General features: G+C 38.5%; 1 protein-coding gene across 16 annotated transcripts in view; it reads right to left on the reverse strand.

The window, feature by feature from the left end:
- The window catches only part of ABI2 (abl interactor 2), a 111,933-nt gene that overhangs the window by 66,076 nt on the left and 27,010 nt on the right, over positions 1 to 18,847 (reverse strand). For all 16 annotated transcript variants that reach the window (XM_089915941.1, XM_089915942.1, XM_089915945.1 and 13 more), the window contains exon 2: positions 14,618 to 14,785. In XM_089915941.1, coding sequence (XP_089772067.1) covers positions 14,618 to 14,785 — 168 coding nt within the window. The remainder of the gene's footprint in view (positions 1 to 14,617; positions 14,786 to 18,847) is intronic.

Raw genomic sequence — 18,847 nt, forward strand, 5'->3', positions numbered from 1 at the left:
GAGGGCTGTCTTTTTGTCTTGTTTATGGTTTCCTTTGCTGTGCAAAAGCTTTTAAGTTTCATTAGGTCCCATTTGTTTATTTTTGTTTTTATTTCATTTTCTCTAGGAGGTGGGTCAAAAAGGATCTTGCTGTGATTTATGTCATAGAGTGCTCTATGTTTTCCTCTAAGAGTTTCATGGTGTCTGGCCTTACATTTAGGTCTTTAATCCATTTTGAGCTTATTTTTGTGTATGGTGTTAGGGAGTGATCTAATCTCATACTTTTACATGTACCTGTCCAGTTTTCCCAGCACCACTTCTTGAAGAGGCTGTCCTTTCTCCACTGTACATTCCTGCCTCCTTTATCAAAGATAAGGTGACCATATGTGCGTGGGTTTATCTCTGGGCTTTCTATCCTTTTCCATTAATCTATTTTTCTGTTTCTGTGCAAGTACCATACTGTCTTCATTACTGTAGCTTTGTAGTATAGTCTGAAGTCAAGGACTCTGATTTCTCCAGCTCCATTTTTCGTTCTCAAGATTGCTTTGGCTATTTGGGGTCTTTTGTGTTTCCATACAAATTGTGAAATTTTTTGTTCTAGTTCTGTGAAAAATGCTAGTGGTAGTTTGACAGGGATTGCATTGAATCTGTAGATTGCTTCGGGTAGTAGAGTCATTTTCACAATGTTGATTCTTCCAATCTACGAACATGGTATATCTCTCCAACTATCTGTATCATCTTTAATTTCCTTCATCAGTGTCTTACAGTTTTCTGCATACAGGTCTTCTGTCTCCTTAGGTAGGTTTATTCCTAGGTATTTTATTCTTTCTGTTGCAGTGGTACATGGGAGTGTTTTCTTGATTTCACTTTCAGATTTTTCATCCTTAGTGTATAGGAAAGCCAGAGATTTCTGTGCATTAATTTTGTATACAGCTGCTTTACCAAATTCATTAATTAGCTCTAGTAGTTTTCTAGTAGCATCTTTAGGATTCTCTATGTATAGTATCATATCATCTGCAAACAGTGACAGCTTTACTTCTTCTTTTCCGATTGGGATTCCTTTTATTTCTCTGATTGCTGTGGCTAAAACTTCCAAAACTATGTTGAATAAGAGTGGTGAGAGTGGGCCACCTTGTCTTGCTCCTGATCATAGTGGAAATGGCTTCAGTTTTTCAGCATTGAGAACAATATTGGCTGTGGGCTTGTCATATATGGCCTTTATTATGTAGAGGAAAGTTCCCTCTATGCCTACTTTCTGCAGGGTTTTTATCATAAATGGGTGTTGAATTTTGTTGAAAGCTTTCTCTGCATCTATTGAGATGATCATATGGTTTTTCTCCTTCAGGTTCTTAATATGGTGTATCTCATTGATTGATTTGCGTATATTGAAGAATCCTTGCATTCCTGGAATAAACCCCACTTGACCATGTTGTATGATCCTTTTAATGTGCTGTTGGATTCTGTTTGCTAGTATTTTATTGAGGATTTTTGCATCTATGTTCATCAGTGATATTGGCCTGTAGTTTTCTTTCTTTGTGACATCCTTGTCTGGTTTTGGTATCAATGTGATGGTGGCCTCATATATGAGTTTGGAAGTTTTCCTCCCTCTGCTATATTTTGGAAGAGTTTGAGAAGGATAGGTGTTAGCTCTTCTCTAAATGATAGAATTCCCCTGTGAAGCCAACTGGTCCTGGGCTTTTGTTTGCTGGAAGATTTTTAATCACAGTGTCAATTTCAGTGCTTGTGATTGGTCTGTTCATATTTTCTGTTTCTTCCTGATTCAGTCTTGGCCAGTTGTGCATTTCTCAGAATTTGTCCATTTCTTCCAGGTTGCCCATTTTATTGGCATAGAGTTCCTTGTAGTAATCTCTCATGATCTTTTGTATTTCTGCAGTGTCAGTTGTTACTTCTCCTTTTCCATTTCTCATTCTATTGATTTGAGTCTTCTCCCTTTTTTGTGATGAGTCTGGCTAATGGTTTATCAATTTTCTTTACCTTCTCAAAGAACCAGCTTTTAGTTTTATTGATCTTTGCTATCGTTTCCTTCATATCTTTTTCATTTATTTCTGATCTGATGTTTATGATTTCTTTCCTTCTGCTAACTTTGGGGTTTTTTTGTTCTTCTTTCTCTAGTTGCTTTAGGTGCAAGGTTAGGTTGTTTACTTGAGATGTTTCCTATTTCTTAAGGTAGGATTGTATTGCTATAAACTTCCCTCTTAGAACTGCTTTTGCTGCATCCCATAGGTTTTGGGTCGTCGTGTCTCCATTGTCATTTGTTTCTAGGTATTTTTTTATTTCCTCTTTGATTTCTTCAGTGTTTACTTCGTTATTAAGTAGTGTATTGTTTAGCCTCCATGTGTTTGTATATTTTACAGATATTTTCCTGTAATTGATATCTGGTCTCACAGCGTTGTGGTCGGAAAAGATACTTGATACAATTTCAATTTTCTTAAATTTACTAAGGCTTAATTTGTGACCCAAGATATGATCTATCCTGGAGAATGGTCCATGAGCACTTAAGAAAAATGTGTACTCTGTTGTTTTTGGATGGAATGTCCTATAAATATCAATTAGGTCCATCTTGTTTAATGTATCGTTTAAAGCTTGTGTTTCCTTATTTATTTTCATTTTGGATGATCAGTCCATTGGTGAAAGTGGGGTGTTAAAGTCCCCAACTATGAATGTGTTACTGTGAATTTCCCCTATGATGGCTGTTAGTATTTGCTTTATGTATTGAGGTGCTCCTATGTTGGGTGCATAAGTATTTACAATTTTTATATGTTCTTCTTGGATTCATCCCTTGATCATTATGTAGTGTCCTTCTTTGTTTCTTGTACTAGTCTGTATTTTAAAGTCTGTTTTGTCTGATATAAGAATTTCTACTCCAGCTTTCTTTTGGTTTCCATTTGCATGGAATATCTTTTTCCATCCCCTTACTTTCAGTCTGTATGTGTCTGTAGGTCTGAAGTGGGTCTCTTGTAGACAGCATATATATGGGTCTTGTTTTTGTATCCATTCAGCCAATCTGTGTCTTTTGGTGTGAGCATTTAGTCCATTTACATTTAAGGTAATTATCGATATGTATGTTCCTATTCCCATTTTCTTAATTGATTTGGGTTCGTTATTATAGGCCTTTTCCTTCTCTTGTGTTTCTTGACTAGAGAAGTTCATTTAGCATTTGTTGTAAAGCTGGTTTGGTGGTGCTGAACTCTCAGCTTTTGCTTGTCTGTAAAGGTTTTAATTTCTCCATCAAATCTGAATGAGATCCTTGCTGGGTAGAGTACTCTTGGTTGCAGGTTTTTCTCCTTCATCACCTTAAATTTTTCCTGCCAGTCCCTTCTGGCTTGCAGAGTTTCTGCTGAAAGATCAGCTGTTAACCTTATAGGGATCCCCTTGTGTGTTCTTTGTTGTTTTGCCCTTGCTGCTTTTAATATATCTTCTTTGTATTTAATTTTTGACAGCTTGATTAATATGTGTCTTGGTGTATTTCTCCTTAGATTTATCCTGTATGGGACTCTCTGTGCTTTCTGGACTTGAATGACTTCCATATTATGGAAGTTTTCAACTATAATCTCTTCAAATGTTTTCTCAGTCCCTTTCTTTTTCTCTTCTTCTCTGGAACACCTGTAATTCAAATGTTGGTGTGTTTAGTGTTGTCCCAGAGGTCTCTGAGACTGTACTCAGTTCTTTTCATTCCTTTTTCTTTATTCTGCTCTGCAGTAGTTATTTCCACTATTTTATCTTCCAGGTCACTTATCTGTTTGTTCTTCTGCCTTAGTTATTCTGCTATTGATCCCATCTAGAGTATTTTTAATTTCATTTATTGTGTTGTTCATCGTTGTTTATTTCATGTTTAGTTCTTCTAGGTCCTTGTTAAATGTTTCTTGCATTTTGTCTATTCTATTTCCAAGGTTTTGGATCATCTTTACTATCATTATTCTGAATTCTTTTCCAGGTAGACTGCCTAATTCCTCTTCATTTGTTAGGTCTGGTGGGTTTTTATCTTGCTCCTTCATCTGCTGTGTGTTTTTCTGTCTTCTCATTTTGCTTATCTTACTGTGTCTGGGGTCTCCTTTTTGCAGGCTGCAGGTTCGTAGTTCCCGTTGTTTTTGGTGTCTGCCCCCAGTGGCTAAAGTTGGTTCAGTGGGTTGTGTAGGCTTCCTGGTGGAGGGGACTAATGCCTGTGTTCTGGTGGATGAGGCTGGATCTTGTCTTTCTGGTGGGCAGGTCCACGTCTGGTGGTGTGTTTTGAGGTGTCTGTGGACTTATTATGATTTTAGGCAGCCTTTCTGCTAATGGATGGGGTTGTGTTCCTGTCTTGCTAGTTGTTTGGCATAGGGTGTCCAGCACTGTAGCTTGCTGGTCGTTGAGTGAAGCTGGGTGCTGGTGTTGAGATGGAGATCTCTGGGAGATTTTCACCATTTGATATTATGTGGAGCTGGGAGATCTCTTGTGGATCAGTGTCCTGAAATGGGCTCTCCCACCTCAGAGGCACAGCACTGACTCCTGGCTGTAGCACCAAGAGCCTTTCATCCACACGGCTCAGAATAAAAGGGAGAAAAAGAAGAAAGAAAGAAAGAAAGAGAGAGAGAGAGAGAGAGCGCGCGTGCGAGAGAGAGAGAGAGAGAGAGAGGGAGGGAGGGAGGGAGGGAGGGAGGGAGGGAGGGAGGGAGGGAGAGAGAGAGAGAGAGAAAGAAAGAAAGAAAGAAAGAGTGAGAGAGAGAGAAAGAGGGAGAGAGGGAGGGAGGGAGGGAGGGAGGAAAGGAAGAAAGAAGATAAAATAAAATAAAGATAAAATAAAATAAAGTTATTAATATAAAAAAATTAATAAGAGAAAAATTGAAAAAAAACAAAACGGATGTATAGAACCCTTTGACAAATGGTGGAAGCAAAGCTATACAGACAAAATCTCACACAGAACCATACTCATATACACTCACAAAAAGACAAAAAGGGGGGAAAATCATAAATCTTGCTCTCAAAGTCCACCTCCTTAATTTGGGATGATCTGTTGTCTATTCATGTATTCCACAGAAGCAGGGTACAGCAAGTTGATTGTGGAGCTTTAATCTGCTGCTTCTGAGCCTGCTGGGAGGGATTTCCCATTCTCTTCTTTGTTCTCACAGGTCCCAGGGCTCAGCTTTGGATTTGGCCCTGCCTCTGTGTGTAGGTTACCGGAGGGCGTCTTTGCTCAGACAGGACGGGGTTAAAGGAGCAGTTGCTTGGGGGACTCTGGCTCACTCAGGCTGGGGGGTTGCAGGGGTACGGAGAGCGGGGCGAGCCTGCAGCAGCAGAGGCCAGCATAACGTTGCACGAGCCTGAGGCGCACGATCTCCTGGGGAAGTCGTCCCTGGATCCCGGGACCCTGTCAGTGGCGGGCTGCACTGGCTCCTCGAAAGTGGGGTGTGGATAGTGACCTGTGCTCGCACACAGGCTTCTTGGTGGCGGCAGCAGCAGCCTTAGCATCTCATGGCCGTCTCTGGGGTCCGCGCTTTTAGCCGCGGCTCACGCCCGTCTCTGGAGCTCCTTTAAGCAGCGCTCTTAATCCCCTCTCCTCGCGCACCAGTAAACAAAGAGGGAAGAAAAAGTCTCTTGCCTCTTCGGCAAGTCGAGACTTTTCCCCGGACTCCCTCCCTGCTAGCCATGGCGCACTAACCCCTTCAGGCTGTGTTCACGCCGCCAGCCCCAGTCCTCTTCCTGTGCTCCGACCAAAGCCCGAGCCTCAGCTCCCAGCCCCGCCCTCCCCAGCGGGTGAGCAGACAAGTGTCTTGGGCTGGTGAGTGCCGGTCGACACCGATCCTCTGCGGGAATCTCTCCGCTTTGTCCGCCGCACCCCTGTTGCTGGGCTCTCCTCCGCAGCTCCGAAGCTTTCCCCCTCTGCCACCTGCAGTGTCCACCCGCGAAGGGGTTTCTAGTGTGTGGAAACCTTTCCTCCTTCACTGTTCCCTCCCACTGGTGCAGGTCCCGTCCCTATCCTTTTGTCTCTGTTTATTCTTTTTTCTTTTGCGCTACCCATGTACGTGGGGACTTTCTTGCCTCTTGGGAGGTCTGAGGTTTTCTGCCAGCGTTCAGTAGGTGTTCTGTAGGAGTTGTTCCACGTGTAGATGTATTTCTGGTGTACCTGTGGGGAGGAAGGTGATCTCCGCATCTTACTCTTCTGCCATCTTCCCCTCCTAGAGCTTAGTATCATTGCTAGATCGGTTTATTGATTTGGCTGCTCTCTCTTTTCAAAAAAAATATATACTTTTTTAATCCTTTTTCTCTTTTTGTGTGTATGTGTATGCTTTTTTGTGTGATTTTGTCTGTACAGCTTAGCTTTTACCATTTGTCCTAGAGTTCTGTCCATTTTGGTTTTGCTTTTTTAGTATAGTTTTTAGTGCTTGTTATCTTTCATGGATTTGTTTATTGGTTTGGTTGCCCTCTTCTTTCTTTCCTTTTTTAAATTTCTTTTTAGTTTTAATTATTTTTTATTTGAATAACTTTATTTTATTTTTCTTTCTTTCCTTTCTTTTCTCCCTTTCCTTCTGAGGCATGTGGCTGACAGGGTCTTGGTGCTCCAGCCAGGTGTCAGGCATGAGCCTCTAAGATGGGAGAGCCGAGTTAAGGACACTGGTCCACCAGAAACCTCCCAGCGCCACGTAATATCAAACGGCAAAAGCTCTCCCAGAGATCTCCGTCTCAATGCTAAAAGGCAGCTCTACTCAACGACCTGGTAAGCCACAGGGCTGGACATCTCATGCCAAACAACTAGCAAGACAGGAACACAACCCCACCCATTAGCAAGAGGCTGCCTAAAATGATAATAGGTTCACAAACACCCAAAAACACACCACCAGACGTGGTCCTGCCCACCAGAAAGACAAGATCCAGCTTCATCCACCAGAAAAGAGGCACCAGTCCCATCCACCAGGAAGCCTACACAACCCACTGAACCAACTTTAGCCACTGGGGGCAGATACCAAAAGCAATGGGAACTACGAACCTTCAGCCTGTGAAAAGGAGACCCCAAACGCAGTAAGTGAAGCAAAATGAGAAGACAAAAATACACAATAGATGAAGGAGCAAGGGAAAAACCCACCAGACCAAGCAAATGTAGAGGAAATAGGGAGCCTACCTGAAAAAGAATTCAGAGTAATGACAGTAAAGATGATCCAAAACCTTGTAAATAGAATGGAGAAAATACAAGAAATTTCTAACAAGAAACTAGAAGAACTAAAGAGCAAACAAACACTGATGAACAACACAGTAAATGAAATTAAAAATTCTCTAGAAGGAATCAATAGCAGAATAACTGAGGCAGAAGAATGGATAAGTGACCTGGAAGATAAAATAGTGGAAATAACTACCACAGTGCAAAATAAAGAAAAAAGAATGAAAAGAATTAAAGACAGACTCAGAGACTTCTGGGACAACATTAAACGCACCAACATTCGAATTATAGGGGTCCCAGAAGAAGAAGAGAAAAACAAAGGAACTAAGGAAATATTTGAAAAGATTATACTTGAAAACTTCCCTAATATGGGAAAGGAAATAGTCATTCAAGTCCAGGAAGTACAGAGAGTCCCATATAGGATAAGTCCAAGAAGAAACATGCCAATCAAACTATCAAAAATTAAATACAAAGAAAAAATATTAAAAGCAGCAAGGGAAAAGCAACACATAACATACAAGGGAATCCCCATAAGGTTAACAGCTGATTTCTCAGCACAAACTCTGCAAGCCAGAAGGGTGTGGCAGGACATATTTAAAGTGATGAAAGGGAAAAACCGACAACCAAGATTACTCTACCCAGCAAAGATCTCATTCAGATTGGACAGAGAAATTAAAACCTTTACAGACAAGCAAAAGCTAAGAGAATTAAGCACCACCAAACCAGCTTTACAACAAATGCTAAAGGAACTCCTCTAGGCAGGAAACACAGGAGACAAAAAACACCTACAATAACAAACCCAAAACATTAAGAAAATGGTAATAGAAACATACATATCAATAATTACCTTAAATGTAAATGGATTAAATGCTCCAACCAAAACACGCACACTGGCTGAATGGATACAAAAACAAGACCCATATATATCCTGTCCACAAGAGACGCACATCAGACCTAAGGACAGATACAGACTGAAAGTAAGGGGATAGAAAAAGATATTCCATGCAAATGGAAATCAAAAGAAAGCTGGAGTAGAAATTCTCATATCAGACAAAATGAACTTTAAAATAAAGACTATTAGAAGAGACAAAGAAGGACACTACATAATGATCAAGGGATCGATCCAAGAAGAAGATATAACAACTGTAAATATTTATACACCCAACATAGGAACACCTCAATACAAAAGGCATATGCTAACAGCCATAAAAGGGGAAACTGACAGTAACACAATCATAGTAGGGGACTTTAACACCCCACTTTCACCAATGGATAGATCATCCAAAATGGAAATAAATAAGGAAACACAAGCTTCAAATGATACATAAAACAAGATGAACTTAAATGATATTTATAGAATGTACCATCCAGAAACAACAGAATACACTTTCTTCTCAAGTGCTCATGGAACATTCTCCAGTATAGATCATATCTTGGGTCACAAATGAAGCCTTGGTAAATTTCAGAAAATTGAAAACATAACAAGTATCTTTTCCGACCACGATGCTATGAGACTGGATATCAATTACAGGAAAAAAATCTGTAAAAAATACAAACACATGGAGGCTAAACAATACACTACTTAATAACCAAGAGATCACTGAAGAAATCAAAAAATACCTAGAAACAAATGACAATGAAAACACGATGGCCCAAAACCTATGGGATGCAGAACAAGCAGTTCTAAAAGGGAAGTTTATAGCAATACAGTCCTACCTCAAGAAACAAGAAATATCTCAAATAAACAACCTAACCTTACACCTAACGCAATTAGAGAAAGAAGAAGAAAAAAACCCCAGTGTTAGCAGAAGGTAAGAAATCATAAAGGTCAGATCAGAAATAAATGAAAAAGAAATGAAGGAAGCAATAGCAAAGATCAATAATCTAACCACTGCTTCTTTGAGAAGATAAACAAAATTGATAAACCATTAGCCAGACTCATCAAGAAAAAAAGGGAGAAGACTCAAACGAACAGAATTAGAAAAGAAAAAGAAGTAACAACTCACAATGCAGAAGGAGAAAGGATCATGAGAGATTACTACAAGCAACTATATGCCAATAAAATGGACACCCTGGAGGAAATGGAAAAACACTTAGAAAAGCACAACCTTCCAAGACTGAACCAGGAAAAAATAGAAAATATGAACAGACCAATCACACGCACTGAAATTGACACTGTGATTAAAAATCTTCCAACACACAAAAGCCCAGGACCAGATGGCTTCACAGGCGAATTCTATCTATTCTATTGCTTCCAGAAATACCGTATGCTAACACATATATACGGAATCTAAAATAGAAAGAAAAAAAAGGTCATGAAGCACCTAGGGACAAGATGGGAATAAATACACAGACCTACTAGAGCATGGACTTCAGGATATGGGGAGGGGGAAGGGTAAGCTGTGACAAAGTGAGAGAGTGACATGGACATATACACTACCAAACGAAAAACAGCTATCTAGCGGGAAGCATAGCACAGGGAGATCTGCTTGGTGCTTTGTGACCACCTAGAGGGGTGGGATACGGAGGGTGGGAGGGAGGGAGACGCAAGAGGGAAGAGATACGGGAACATATGTATGTATATGTATAACTGATTTACTTTGTTATAAAGCAGAAACTAAGACACCATTGTAAAGGAACTATACTCTAATTATTATTAATTATTATACTCTAATTAAAATGTTAAAAAAAAAATCTTCCACAAACAAAAGCACAGGACCAGATGGTTTCACAGGAGAATTCTATCCAACATTTAGAGAAGAGCTAACATCTATCCTTCTCAAACTCTTCCAAAATACAGCAGACGGAGGAACCCTCCCAAACTCATTCTATGAGGCCACCATCATCTTGACACCAAAACCAGACAAAGATATCACAAAAAAAGAAAACTACAGGCCAATATCACTGATGAACACAGATGCAAAAATGCTCAAGAAAATAGTAGCAAACAGAATCCAACAGCACATTAAAAGGATCATACACCATGATCAAGTGGGGTTTACCTCTGGAATGCAAAGATTCTTCAATCTATGCAAATCAATCAATGTGATACAGCATATTAACAAATTGAAGGAGAAAAACCATATGATCATCTCAGTAGATGCAGAAAAAGCTTTTGACCAAATTCAACACCCATTTATGATAAAAACCCTTCAGAAAGTGGGCATAGAGGGAACTTACCTCAACATAATAAAGGCCATATATGACAAACCCACAGCCAAATTCGTCCTCAATGGTGGAAAACCGAAACCATTCTCACTAAGATGAGTAACAAGACAAGGATGTCCACTCTCCCCACTATTATTCAACATAGTTTGGAAGTTTTAGCCACAGCAATCTCAGAAGAAAACGCAATAAAAGGATTCCAAATCAGAAAGGAAGAAGTAAAACTGTCACTCTTTGCAGATGACAAGACAGTACACATAGAGAATCCTAAAGATGCCACCAGAAAACTACTAGAGCTAATCAATGAATTTGGTAAAGTAGCAGGATACAAAATTAATGCACAGAAATCCCTTGCATTCCTATACACTAATGATGAAAAATCTGAAAGAGAAATTAAGGAAACACTCCCATTTACCACTGCAACAAAAAGAATAAAATACTTAGGAATAAACCTACCTATGGAGACAAAAGACCTGTATGCAGAAAATTATAAGACACAGATGAAAGAAATTAAACATGATACAAACAGATGGAGAGATATATCATGTTCTTGGACTGGAAGAATCAACATTTTGAAAATGACTATACTACCCAAAGCAATTTACAGATTTAATGCAATCCCATTCAAACTACCACTGGCATTTTTCACAGAACTAGAACAAAAAATTTCACAGTTTGTATGGAAACATAAGAGACCCCGAATAGCCAAAGCAATCTTCAGAAAGAAAAACGGAGCTGGAGAAATCAGGGTCCCTGACTTCAGACTATACTACAAAGCTACAGTAATCAAGACAGTATGGTACTGGCACAAAAACAGAAATAGAGATAAATGGAACAGGAGAGAAAGCCCAGACATAAAACCACTCATATATGGTCACCTTATCTTTGATAAAGGAGGCAGAAATATACAATGTAGAAAAGGCAGCCTATTCAATAAGTGATGCTGTGAAAACTAGACAGCTACATGTAAAAGAATGAAATTAAACACTTCCTAACACCATACACAAAAATAATTTTAAAATGGATTGAATACCTAAATGTAAGGTCAGACACTATCAAACTCTTAGAGGAAAACATAGGCAGAACACTCTATGACATAAATCATAGCAAGATCCTCTTTGACCAACCTCCTAGAGAAATGGAAATAAAAACAAAAATAAACAAATGAGACCTAATGAAACTTAAAAGCTTTTGTATTGCAAAGGAAACCATAAACAAGACGAAAGGACAACCCTCAGAATGGGGAAAATATTTGCAAACAAAGCGTCTGACAAAGGATTAATCTCCAAAATATACAAGCAGCTTGTGCAGCTCAATATGAAAACAACGAAACAATCCAATCCAAAAATGGACAGAAGACCTAAATAGACATCTCCAAAGAAGATACACAGATTGCCAAAAAACACATGAAAGGATGTTCAACATCACTAATCATTAGAGAAATGCAAATCAAAACTACAATGAGGTACCACCTCACACCGGTCAGAATGGCCATCATCAAAATATCTACAAACAATAAATGTTGGAGAGGGTGTAGAAAAAAGGGAATCCTCTTGCACTGTTGGTGGGAATGTAAATTGATACAGCCCCTATGGAGAACAGTATGGAAGTTCCTTCAAAAACTAAAAATGGAACTACCATACGACCCAGCAATCCCACTACTGGGCATATACCCTGAGAAAACCATAATTCAAAAAGAGTCATGTACCACAATGTTCACTGCAGCTCTATTTACAATAGCCAGGACATGGAAGCAACCTAAGTGTCCATCGACAGATGAAAGGATAAAGAAGATGTGGCACATATATACAATGGAATATTACTCAGCCATAAAAAGAAACGAAATTGAGTTATTTGTAGTGAGGTGGATGGACCTAGGGTCTGTCATACAGAGTGAAGTAAGTCAGAAAGAGAAAAACAAATACTGTATGCCAACACATATTTATGAAATCTTAAAAAAAAAAAATTGGTTCTGAAGAACCTAGGGGCAGGACAGGAGTAAAGACGCTGACGTAGAGAATGTACTTGAGGACATGGGGAGGGGGAAAGGTAAGCTGGGATGAAGTGAGAGAGTGACACGGGCATATATACACTACCAAATGTAAAATAGATAGCTAGTGGGAAGCAGCTGCATAGCACAGGGAGATCAACTCGGTGCTCTGTTTCCAACTAGAGGGGTGGGATAAGGAGGGTGGAAGGAAGATGCAAGGAGGAGATATGGGGATATACGTATACGTATAGCTGATGCACTTTGTTATACAGCAGAAACTAACACACCACTGTAAAGCAATTATACTCCACCAAAGATGTTAAAAAAAAAAGAAGAAACATAAGGTAGACCTTACATAACCGATTCGGTTATGTGAACTATATTTAATTATATAAATTAAACCCAAGATTTTGAAAAATTGATGGATTGGTCAATTTTAGAGGAGTCCTGAACTTTTAAGATATACGAAGAAAGGTAATATGCACATTTTAAAACTCTTTTTATTCCAGAAGCATTCTAATCATTTAGTTCTAAAAACAGAATTGAATACCACCAAGTTACTCAAATGGCAAGACAGTTAAAATAGAAAAGTTCCAAAGATTTCAAAGAGAAGCAGACAGATCAAAATCTTTTCGTTTTAATGTTTTTAAAAATGTATTTTGCAATTATAAATTGGTTTTTACTGTAGTAATATTTTAAATGGTCCCAAAATGTAGGAATGGTTATGAAAATTATGATATATATATACAACATTATGTAGCCATCGAAAATGTTTATGAAGATCTTATAACATCATGAGAAGATGTTTGTTACAATGGTAAGTTAAAAGAGCAGAACTCAAAATTCCATACATAGTATAATCCCAGCTAAATTTTAAAAATCATTTAGAAGAAGAAAGTATTAAAAGGAAATATACCAAAATATTAACAGGAGAAGTTTGAGTAGTGGAGAAAGGGTTTGTTTTCCTATTTTTTTCTCTTTTCTTTATGACATTTACAATGGAGAAAGTATAACATTAATTTTTTCTAAGTTCTATACAAAGATAATTTTATAAGGTCACTTAATCTATCCATTACTGAGGTAACAGAAAAAAGCATTTAAACAAGTCATCAAGCTATCACATTTTAAGTGTAAAATTCGGTAAAAATTGGAAGAAAGCAGGCAAATTCTCACCTCAAGGCCGATCATTTTAACTTGACAACTGAGTTTTAATGAAACCATTAAAGTAGACTTCCCAGGACTTCCATGGTGGTGCAGTGGATAGGACTCCAAGCTCCCAATGCAGGGGGCCCAGGTTCAATTCCTGGTCAGGGAACTATATCCTACATGCATGCTGCAACTAAGAGATCGTATGCCACAACTGGGGAGCCCTTGTGCCACAACTAAGGAGCCAGCAATCCGCAATTAGGGAGGCTGCCTGCTGAAACTAAGGAGCCCTGGAGCCGCAACTAAGGAGCCCATATGCCGCAACTAAGGAGCCCACCTGCGGCAACTAAGACCTGGTGCAACCAAATAAATAAATATTTTTTTAAAAAGATGTTTAGGGGGCTTCCCTGGTGGCGCAGTGGTTGAGAGTCCGCCTGCCAGTGCAGGGGGCGCGGGTTCATGCCCCGGTCCGGGAGGATTCCACGTGCCGCGGAGCAGCTAGGCCCATGAGCCATGGCCACTGAGCCTGCGCGTCCGGAGCCTGTGCTCTGCAACGGGAGAGGCCGCAGCAGTGAGGGGTCCGCGTACCGCAAAAAAAAAAAAAAAAAAAAAGATGTTTAGGGACTTCCCTGGTGGTGCAGTGGTTAAGAATCCGCCTGCCAATGCAGGGGACACGAGTTCGAGCCGTGGTCCGGGACGACCCCACATGTCACGGAGCAACTAAGCCTTTGCACCACAACTAATGAGTCTGTGCTCTAGAGCCCGTGTGCCACAACTACTGGAGCCCACGTGCCACAACTACTGAAGCCTGCGCGCCTAGAGCCCATGCTGTCCAACAAGAGAAGCCAACGCAATGAGAAGCCCACGCACTGCAACAAAGAGTAGCCCCCGTTCAGCACAGCTAGAGAAAGCCCATGCACAGTGACAAAGACCCAACGCAGACAAAAATACATAAATTTTTTTTAAAAAGATGTTTAAAATAAACAAAGTATACTTCCCTATCAAAATCACAGAGAAGATAATCACTAGACAAAAAGAGAGAAACAAAAAACAACCTACTACTGAGTTTGTATTTTCCAAATCATACATGTGCATTAACTCACATAATAAAGGCTGCCAGCGTCACAGATAGCCTGTGTTTATTACATGTTCCTCATAGGCAAAATAGGAAAATAGTGTGGTCTTACTTGTGAAATATGATTGATTGAAGACTCCATCCTTCGAAGTTGGGACGCCTGGATATCCAGCATCTGCAGGACATTGTTGGCCAAGGTATTTATCAGATAGGCAACACTTGCTAAGGACTGGGTGGTGTAGGCTTTGGTTTCTTCTAGGGCTCGCTGCTTATCTGCTGACTAGAAAAACAAACAAACAATCATTACTTCAAAGATAACCCATTCTATCGATCTAATCTTCAAAAATACTCATCAAAACCATTATGTTGCTGAATCTACACACACTAGTGTAAAATGCTTTGAAAACTAGTTATCAGTATTCATGTAAACCCAACAACTAAATTATTGACTTCACTAATATTTTCACGTTGAATAGTTTCATCTTTGTACAGATGCAAATAAAATCCTGAAGCTGTTGTTTAAAAAATGAGATCCGATGGATATTTTGAGTAATGACAGCAAGTACAGTACATAGCTTCTCAAGGTCACTGCTTGGAAAGGTAGCATTGATTTGAATGAGTAAATTCTGGCGTACATTTTTCTACTTTCCTGAATTCCTCTTTTCCTTTCACTCTAACATGTAAAATGCATTTATAAAGAAATGTCTGTTTAAAGTAATAATGACAAAATAATAATGATAAATAAAAATGATGAAGTAAATAAAACGGTAATAATCATGATAAATAATGATAAATTAAAATAAAAGTAATAAAAGGACACTTTCTTCCCAAGCATCTTAAGTATTATAACCCTATGGAACATAAACTGCCATGTATCATAAACCCTACTTGAAAAACAGAGAGTACACAGTAAAAAGTGGTTAAGTGATTATTTCCAAGGTCACAAAGGAAAGCAATTGTAAAGTTACATATTCTATACTGCTGGCAAACACCATTTTCTTGCCCTAGTTCTACAGAAAGACTCTATGGTTCAGTAGAATGTACACAAGTGTCTGAATCAGAAAACTTTTATCTTAATGTCAGTTCTACCATTACAGCATGTCATATTTTAAGCAGTTGTGAACATCAAGTAAGATAATGAATGTAAAACCACTTTCCAATACTATAAATCATTATATCTAACAAACGTCATTACCTCTTTGAGCAGTCATTAACTGTTCAAAGTCCACTATGTCCCACTCTCCCCTCTCCCACACCGTTTAGGACTCTAAACTTCTAAACTTAGCTTAGAAAAACAGCCAAATAAGAAAAAGACATAGACAAGGATGTACACTGACAGTTAATGGTGAAAAAGAAAAAAACATGAGACTGATTAAACAATACATTCATATACTACCTTTATGCAGTAATGAAAATAGTATTGTTATGTATTACTGATATGGAAAAATATCTACAAAATAACTAACTGAAAGAGAGCTGGTTACAAAGTACCTTAACACAATCATCCTAATTTTGTAGGCGCTTGTGTATAAATGTAAGCACAAGAAAAAAGTCAGAAAAAGGCCCAAAATGTTAACATAGGTTTTCTCTGAATGTTAGGAATATAATTTGAGTCTTTTAATGATTTTTAATGTGGTCTATTTTTTTTTACCTTGGGCATAAATACTTGTGTTATCAGAAAAAGTAAAGCTATATTACTTTGTAAAACCATAATGCATGCATTAATACAAAAGAGCAAACTTTAAGTGCTCTGTCCTAGTCAACTGCTCACAAGGAATATTTGTAAGGAATAAGAGCACCAAAACAATTTTTTTAATCCTTCTGAAATGTATTTTACATTTGCACACTTATTTAAACAATGATTTTGGGCTCAAGAGATTTTTCTTGTTATTTCTAAGCGCCAAATGAAGCTTTAAAGTGTTGAGGCTGCTGCACGTCTGCTGTATGGATAAGTCAACCCTCGGACATTCACTAAGGTTTTATAAGAACCTAATTTTACAAGAGCAGATATTCTAAGTTTTAGAGTTTTGTGCTTGCTTCAGCAGCACATATTCTAAGTTTGAGATTGTTTTCCTATAAAGTTAAGTGATGAATAAAAACCTGAATAAATGCAAACAGCACCTGTTTAAATAAAACTGATATCAAAATTGCTACTTTAACCTAGAAGCCTTATAAATGACAATAGAGAAGCTACAGTATCTTATTTTACATGTAAGAAATAGTGAACAACACTGTAATAGAGGTTATTTTGTAATTCTTAAACAATGTATGATAAGTAAACACCTGTGACTATATTCTTATCTTTTGCTACAACCAAGTTTAATTATCACAGTTATAGTACATGCATTAAAGGCACTATGACACCTCAACCCAGTTATCTAATATTCCTATTTAAATGGGATTAAGTTCCTGAAAAAAAGAAGAAATTTAGATGAAGGAGAAAATTATCTTAGGCTTATAGAGGAATATTATAATGTATGCTATGGTAAGTACAAATAGGCCTATGAGAAAAGATTCTTACATAGAATAAAGTGACTTATTGCCAAGAGCCATCCTAGGCAATGATTAATCCTTCCTACTTTGTTATTTCTTCACTTTCCCTCATGATACTGACTTCTTATCTCTACAAGGGGATGTTCCCAAAGACTCTGTCTTCAGACTACTCTTCTTGCTGTACTTGCAACCCTTAGAAAGAAATTTCACTCCTTCCTTAGCTATCACTTCCAAGCACAGAATTTTTAAATCTATTTACATCTTAACTTCCATCTCTCCCAAACCCATATTTCTGTTTACATGGCACCTCACCATGTATAATGTGCCGTATCAGTATATCTATAACTCACCACCTTCCCCAAAACTACTTCCTCCTACTTTTGTTAATAACATTATTACTCCATCACCTCAGATATTTTCCAAGTCTCTGTATCCTACACCTAATCCGTTTACATGATCCTTATAGTCTATCTGTGCCAACACATCATTTCCTTTCTTTCAACTGCTACTGCCTACATTCTACTTCAGGCCCTCGTTATCTCTTGCCAGGACTACTATACCAGTTTCTAGGTCAGATTGTAGTATCTTACATGTGGTCCTGCAGATTCATCTTTCTAAATCAGTTCTGAAGCCCCCAGAGCTTCATCTTACCTACTTAAATAAAAAACTTTACTTATCATTTACAGTCTTCCTTAATATGGCCTAGAACTTATCTTCCATTCAACCCTACTTGAACCTTAGATTACAGTTTAATTAGACTTAACGGTTCACAAAACAGACCGTGGTTTCTTACCTTTGTGCCTTTGCCTATTTTCTTCACCTGAACCCATCAACTTCACCAACAACCCATCCCCTACCTTATCATCCCTGATTGTGATACTGATCATTTCTTACTGAGAATTCCCACAGGATTTTGTTTTCAGGTTTACAGCACATACTTTATAATATCGGGCTGGCCATAAAGTTCGTTCGGGTTTTTCGCAAGGTGTTACGGAAAAACCCAAATGAACTTTTGGGCCAACCCAATATGTGCATGTTTCATTGACCCAAACTCCCACACCCCCTAGTGGAAAGACCTTGAGGGTAAGTATTATGCTTTCACATCACACTACACACAGGCATTACATATTATTTGTTGAAGTGTATCTACCAAAATGTTCCAGAGAATCAAAGTTACTTCTATCACCCAATAGGCAGTGAGAGTGGGGAGGAAGAAGTGATATAAGAAAGATTTCTTTGACCTCCAGAAGCTTTGGCACCATCCATGGTACTCATGCCTTACTGTGTACCCCTAAAAAGAAAGTTCAAACTTGTTTTTCAATTTGATGTTCTAGGATGGGTGCTGAGAAATATGAAGAATAAGAACGTTACACCCTCTAGAGCAGCTCAAGACTGCAGTATTATTACCACTAGGTTACTACCATTATTTATTTTTCCTTTTCACTTCTACTAATAGGAAAACAGATTTGGTAGAGATTTAAGTATATAGATAATGGGGAGGGGGCAGGAAAACAATGATAATATTTAAGACGGACGTGTATGGACATGCAGGAGAGAATTCTCCTCTACAGATCACACCCTTGAGACCTACTGTCTGTTTCTTTCTCTTCTCCAGCAGTAAATCTCTCACCCACTCTAGTCCAGCCTGTTACTCTACCTGGAAAATATGTAATTATTTTTGCTCTGGGTATAAACTATTACCACATTAGTTAAAGTACAGGTACTAAGTTCTCATTCAATCAGTTATCTGAAGTATTAAACAACTTCTTCTAGACCTGCCATGATTAATTTCATTTCATCAATTCATTTCAATAAACCCTTATTGACTGAATGTATATTACATGACAGA

This window comes from Delphinapterus leucas, chromosome 8, assembly GCF_059928025.1.
Source record: "Delphinapterus leucas isolate spDelLeu-1000000601 "Yukka" chromosome 8, BTC_Dleu_Yukka2, whole genome shotgun sequence".
Lineage (NCBI taxonomy): Eukaryota > Metazoa > Chordata > Mammalia > Artiodactyla > Monodontidae > Delphinapterus > Delphinapterus leucas.